Genomic DNA, 6,584 nt, shown 5'->3' on the forward strand with positions numbered 1-6,584 from the left:
CAATCCTCTAAGGCTTGTTTGCCTCCGATCATGTGGATCGTCACTCTAGTCTCTTGTATGATTTCACAAAAGCTTGCCACAACCGGATCCCCCTCAAGCACGCGTCAAAGATATAATCTTTAAAGGAAGCCAAATTGTGAAGGGAAAAAATCAAGATGCATTAATTATATGTTGACTATATCAAAAATCCAAATAAGTAATGAGCAAAGTCGAACAAATTGCTAAAAGAGAAACAAAAATAGAAGGTAGGCGCACACAAATAAACACTGTTAAAATAGCAGCCTATGGGTACTAAGTCCTTCATTTAGAAGGCCAATAAGGAAGATTTTGATGCTTCACACGTAAGGATAGGTCCAATAAGGATTAAAGAATAAAAAAATATTATTCAAATATACACCTTCCTTTAGGAGTTACAGTATGAATAAGTAGTCTACATATTTTCTTAGGCCTCAATATTTTTCTTCTAAACGTATGGTAGTGTTTAAAGCATACAGACATGGTTGATCATAACCTTCAATGTTCTTCTTACCCTCTTGTACGCAAAGAGAGTCTCTACCATTGAAATTCCTTAGTGCTGGTGACACAGCAATGGCCCGCAAAAGCTTCATAAAGATAGAAACCCTTAAATCACAGTGACGAAGATGATGATGGTCATGATAAGGACAGCTGGGGCAGTCGACCTTCTCGCATGCTTCTCTCGCTCATCACCCTGTTGTGCTCTGTTACTCTTGTTGGAAAGTATGGCCTAAACAAGCTGCGTGCCCGCCATGCCATCTGATCACAAGTGCTCCCGCTGCCCCTTTTTTGGGTTTCTGTTATCAGGGCTTTACTTTCATTGCCTTGCTTTCTGAGACTCCATGTCATAGTTGTAGAGGGTGCGATTAATGAAGCCTTCAGAGATCCAGAAAACAGCAGCCACTCAGTCTTGTTGAAAACCTAGCCAACAACTCGTCGTCTTCACAAGCTGAAAACACAGCAAACCTTGAGCTCCGAGGCTGAAAATGCTAGAGGGAAGCGCCGAGGCCAGGCTGATGCACCAAACACTCCCAACTAATCTGTCAAGCTGCTTCATATGTGCCACACCAGAGAGATGGGCCGCTGGGGCGAGATAGGAATGATGACACCTCACACGCACCTGGCCCAACCGCTTGCAAGTAATCCACAGGTTTGCCTGTCACATGCTCGCCCAGCCTATGACTCCCGACTTAGATGCCTCTACGGTGGAGCAAGAGGCCTCTCAATGTAGTTCCATGCATTGGTCGTGCAGCCACTGCAGCCTCATGGGGACCCTATGACAAGCTAAAGCTCGTAAAGTGGTGTGCCTGCTCCGCAAACAAGATACTTATAAAAGCATCAACCGAGCCCTTGAAACCATAGGGTTTTGAAACCTCCTTGAGTATACACAAAAACAATTGGCACCGCAAGGAATGCCTTGTACTCACACACCCAAGATGCAAACCTTTGACCTGTAGAAGTTTGAACCTGGCATATACAATTCATTCATGGCTAGGTCCCTATTTAAGTGATCAACCCCTCTCGATTATACTGCATGCACCACCTGCAAAACCATTTCACAGTTAACCACAAGTCATACGAAGGTTTTTATCTGACCATACCAATTTGTCAAATGCCAACTTACCAATAAAGACATTTCCCCATTTTTGGCAAGCATTCATTAGTACATACCACATTGTAAGATGATTGGAAGATAGCATCCTTTTTATCACTGCCAGGGCCCTGTCAAAATGCCCTGACTGGCCAAACAAATTCACCATGCAAGTGCAATGATCTCGATTGGGAACAATGCCGTAATTTTTTATCATCATATCAAAGTACATTTGACCCTCCTTGGCAAAACCTAAAGAGCCACAGGAATTTAGCACGACAAGGAATGTGACCGAATTTGGGATTATACCTTCTTCCAGCATCTTGTTGAACAAATCAAAGACAATTGCGTGCTTTCGAACTTGCCCGTACCCTGCAATCAGTGCAGTCCATGAGACAACCGTCCTTACCAGAAGTTGATCAAAAACATGATAAGACATGGAAAGAGCCCCACACTTGGCATACATATCCACTAATGCATTTCCTAACATGCTATCTTTTCCAAGAACCCCTTCTCGAACTGCTTCTGCATGTATTGCCTCACCCTTGTCAGTTGCCCCTATGCAGCAACAGGCTTTCAAGAGGCACAGCAAGGTTATCAAATTCGGCACAAGGCCCTTTTGTTCCATTTCCTCAAGACATTGAAGTGCTCTGTTGCCTTGCTTTTGATGAGCATACCCTGCAATTAATGCAGTCCAGGAGACTATATCCTGAACCGGAAGTTCATCAAACACTTCTTGTGCTGCTCCGAGTGCACCACCTTTCGCATACATATCCACCAATGCACTTCCAAGAGTACTATCTCTACTTAAAGAACCTAACCTAGCAATCTCTGCATGTACGTCCTTACCCTTATCAGCTGCTCCTATGCTGCCGCAGGCTTTAAGAACACATCGCAAAGTCACTGCATCTGGGGATAAGCCCTCGTCTTGCATGCGCTTGAAACAATCAATTGCTTTCTCACCCTGTCCATTTTGGTAATATCCTGTTATTAGTGTTGTCCACGACACTATGTTTCGAATTGGTAGCTCATTAAAAACTTTTTGTGCCTTCTCTAACACCCCACATTTGACATACATGTCAACTAAAGCATTTCCAAGGACGATATTTGTGCTGAGAGATCCCCTTTCAACCATCACACAATGGATTTCAATCCCCTTTTCAACTGCTCCCATGCTACCACAAGCTTTCAAAATGCAACAGAATGTTGTTTCATCAGGAGACAGACCTGCTTGTTGCATGCGGTCAAGGAAGAAAAATGCCTTTTCAGCATCTCCATGCTGGGCATAACCTCCAATGAGAGCATTCCAAATAACTGCATTTCGAGTAGAAAGCTCATCAAAAACTTCTTGTGCCTTTTCCAGGGCACCACACTTTGCATACATGTTTACCAAAGCACTACCTAAGAAAACATTCTCTTTCAGCAAGCCTCTGTTTACAGCATTTGCATGTATTATGCTACCTTTCTGCAAATCCCTTTGTTTAGTAGCAGCCTTGATCAAGGTGATAAGAGAAGTAGCCTCGTGGAACTTCTCGGCGTTGTTATCTACAAGAGTCTTAGTCTGAGTTGCTTGACCTGATTTGTAGTAGTTTACCCATTCACCAAGAGGCCATATTTTCTTCCCATTGGATAGCTTCTCATGTTTTATTCCTGTCAAATCATTGTCATTAGCAACGCCTCTACCAACAGAAATGGCATGGTCCTTAATAACATCATTTCTGGTACTGAATGCGCTCAAGAAAGTGACAATGGCAGCACCATCTTTGTGCTCCTGGTGATCGTCTGGTCCATCCTTTCTGGCCTGCTCCCTTGCCTGGGACATGTAGCTTTTTGCCTGCCCTCTCCGTGCAACACAGAAATCGACCTGTTCCGCGTCTGTTGAAGCCATCAGCAGTTGGGTTCTTTCTTTGATGAGCTTCGCTTGAGCCCAATGCGCACTCTTGTAAGCCATGAACTGCAGCAATGCCCTTGCACCCAAGGTCATCTCGCAGGACTTGGTTCCACGAAGTGCGACATGAAAATGATGGATCGCACGTCATGAGCCAAGCTGCCTTCATCACGCCGTTGGGGAGCACAGAGTTGGGTCGAACTGGGTCCTCGAACAAGGTTTCGACATAAAATGGGTTGGGATAGGCAAAGGAGAGAGTAGAAGAAGAAGAAGAGAGTTTTAACATCGTAGGAAACATCAAGAGGCCTTAAGCCGACGAAAAGTTGAACTCGAGACCTGTAATTCAAGAGGGAAATGGCATAACCAATCTACCACATTTTCCTCTTTTTATTAGAACACACACCCGAGAAGAAGAGAGTTTTAACGTCATAGGAAACTATCCCAAGAGACCTTAAAGATCTAGCCGATGAGGAGTTGAACTCAAGACCTGTTATTCAAGAGAAAATGGCATAACCAATCTAGACTTCGGTGATAGAAAGGCTATATCATTTTTCTCTTTTTATTAGCGCACACACCCACCCACACACCCGAGAAGCAGAGAGAGAGAGAGAGAGAGAGAGGTTCTAATTTTTCAATCTTCTCTTGGAGCTCTTGATAATTTTAGCCTAGTCATTTTATTATCTTCTAAGTGAACATGTCAGCAAAAGGCTGCCCTAATTAAATCCTGTTTGATCAAGCTCATAAAAAGCTCTTGTAGAGACAAGATCCACTTCTTAACTTTAAGGCTCTCCTTGGGAAGGAAGGAGGCAAAATTGGTCAAGAGCTTAAAACAATGAGGGATCGATATTTTCAATAAGATCTCCAGCCCTTTGTTACATTATCTGTGACCCAAACCATAAGCTCCACCTCATTGTGTACCTCTCAACCCTCCCAATGGCCCTACAAAGATAATAGAGGAGCCTCATATAAAAGGCACCCTTTTCTTCTTGCATTACAATGGCATTGATGACATGCTTGCTTAAGCTAACGTAAAACATGTGTTTCAATCAGCTGGCAGGATTCGTCATACATCATTGAGCCCTCCTTTTCTTCTTCAACACTAGACTGATAACCCGACACTTTTATGTCCGAAGACACTTCTAAAATGGAATTGGACTATTTCAGTTGAGAGTAGCGATGGAAATTAATGAGAGTACTTTTGAGAAATGACTTTGTGAGCATAGCGGGTGAACATAATTGAAGATAGCAACATAATCATAGCAATTAGTTAACTTGGCATGAACAATACTTTTGCAAGAGAGAGAATTTAGAGAACATGACAACGGTTGAGGACCGGATTTATGTGGAGCCCGGTCCCCCCTCCAATACGCATTTGTATTATGATTTCTCCCATTAAGAGAGACTTGTTACAATACAATCTTTGTGTTCCTTGTGACCTAGGTGATGCAATGAAGATGGAAAGCTTCATGCATCACAAGCATAACATAAACTTGAAGAAAGCTTTAACTGTCCCAAGCCTCAGTCCCAAGACCTCAAACACCTTCGAAGGTGGAGAGAGCTAGCAGGGAATGAGGGTAGGGAAGAGGAAGAAGAAATATTTCATACGAGAAAGAATAAGTTCCTCACTTATCGTAACTCTTCTTGCTAGCATACATAATAGCATAGTAATGAAGAAGAAGGAGATGGCAAGCTTAAGCATTGAAGCATGGCTCTTGATTGGATTTGCACTCCATAGCCAAGAGTGTTGGTGTAGGCTCTCAACCTCTACTTGCTTGGAGAAGGAGAGGGAGCTCTTGCACTTTGCATAGCACACAATGAGAGTGTTTGTGGGTGAGTATACCCCCTAATCAACCCCCTAGCTTGCTTGGGTCGACCCCCCCTTGTAGCTCATGCTTGAAGCTCATTGGACCCCTCCAAAAATAATCACAAGCAGAAGGCATTACAAGCAGCAAGGGTAGCCTTGGGACAAGTGTCCCCCTTTCCCCTTTGCGAGAGAGGACTTGATAAATTCAAAATCAATTAATTAAATCTCCTAAATTATCATTGGACCCCTTGGGTGGTAACCAATAGGCTTCAGGCACACCATGAGGGCAACATGAGGAGGAACTTGACAAGTATCCCTTTTGCTTTCTTTGTACCATGCATGCCTTGTGTGAGTATGTGGGTGTTCTCTCTCATCCCCCCTCTTGTAGGGCTCATCCCTTCCTTGTAGGGATTGAATCTTGACCTTTTCACACCTCAAGCCCCTCATGCATAGGCCCAATTCCCACCACAAGCTTGGCCCTTAAGAACTTTAAGCTTGGGCTGGGTTCTCACCTCAAGTGCAGCCCTAGCATCTCAAGCATGTCAAGCACCTCAAGCATCTCAATCATCAAGCACCTCAAGCCCCTCCGTCATCAAGCATGACAAGCAGGACTAGCACCTCGAGCTGGGTCGGGTTCCCGCCTCAAGCTCAGCCCTAGCTTACCTAAGGTCAAAGGACTTTTACACACATTATTGGAGGTCTTCAATGAAGCTAACCCTAAGGTCTTATGCTCCATTGGTTAGCCTTGCTCTTTGATAGACCAACTCTCCTTTGGGCCCCTTTACCATTGGCCCCGTGTTGAGATACATCTATAAGCACATGTCTATATCTTAACCCTTGTTCCTGTTTATTCTCCCACATTAAGTGATCAGTTTAATATGAGAAAATCATTTGGGTTGGTTAGATATTCGATTTTATGACATTAACTCTCTCTTGAAATCATAGTCGTTTTTGACTATGAGGTAGAAGAGATAAAGCCTTAGTCATTAGTCAATTTTACTTAGTGGGTAGAGGATCCCTTTTTACCCTACGACATCTTTCCAACATGGATGACTAATCCATTTGGTGCTTGGGAGACATAGCTGCCGCAAGCATGTCTGCTCTTTAGTCCATTTCGTTCTCTCAACGTAGAGTGACAAATTCTACTTGGTGTTTGAGAGACGTCGTCATCACAAACATGATTAGAAGCATGCATACTAGTTAGATTTGTGCATAATTAAAAAGAGGACTAGTCTTATAAGACAAAAACATGAGTCATTTAAAAGAAATTTGTACATTTGCTTACT

General features: G+C 43.3%; 1 protein-coding gene across 3 annotated transcripts; it reads right to left on the reverse strand.

Annotated features, from left to right (window-relative positions):
• Positions 1-348: 348 nt before the first annotated feature.
• LOC147449802 (pentatricopeptide repeat-containing protein At1g06140, mitochondrial-like) lies at positions 349-3,763 on the reverse strand. 3 transcript variants are annotated; one of them, XR_015189476.1, is made up of 2 exons: positions 982-3,763; positions 349-891 (listed from the first exon to the last, which is right to left on the reverse strand). XR_015189476.1 is itself a non-coding variant. In XM_086522165.1 (2 exons), the coding sequence occupies exons 1-2, from the start codon at positions 3,588-3,590 to the stop codon at positions 1,578-1,580; spliced, it is 1,926 nt and encodes a 641-aa protein (XP_086378291.1). In that variant the 5' UTR covers positions 3,591-3,763; the 3' UTR covers positions 349-1,577. The 3 variants fall into 3 exon arrangements, 2 of the variants coding, with proteins under 2 accessions (XP_086378291.1, XP_086378290.1); XM_086522165.1 differs by having other exon boundaries at positions 349-2,920; positions 3,008-3,763; XM_086522164.1 differs by having other exon boundaries at positions 349-1,558; positions 1,640-3,762.
• Positions 3,764-6,584: the final 2,821 nt, after the last annotated feature.

This window comes from Adiantum capillus-veneris, chromosome 10 (genome assembly GCF_014529385.1).
Source record: "Adiantum capillus-veneris isolate H3 chromosome 10, ASM1452938v2, whole genome shotgun sequence".
Classification (NCBI taxonomy): Eukaryota; Viridiplantae; Streptophyta; class Polypodiopsida; order Polypodiales; family Pteridaceae; genus Adiantum; species Adiantum capillus-veneris.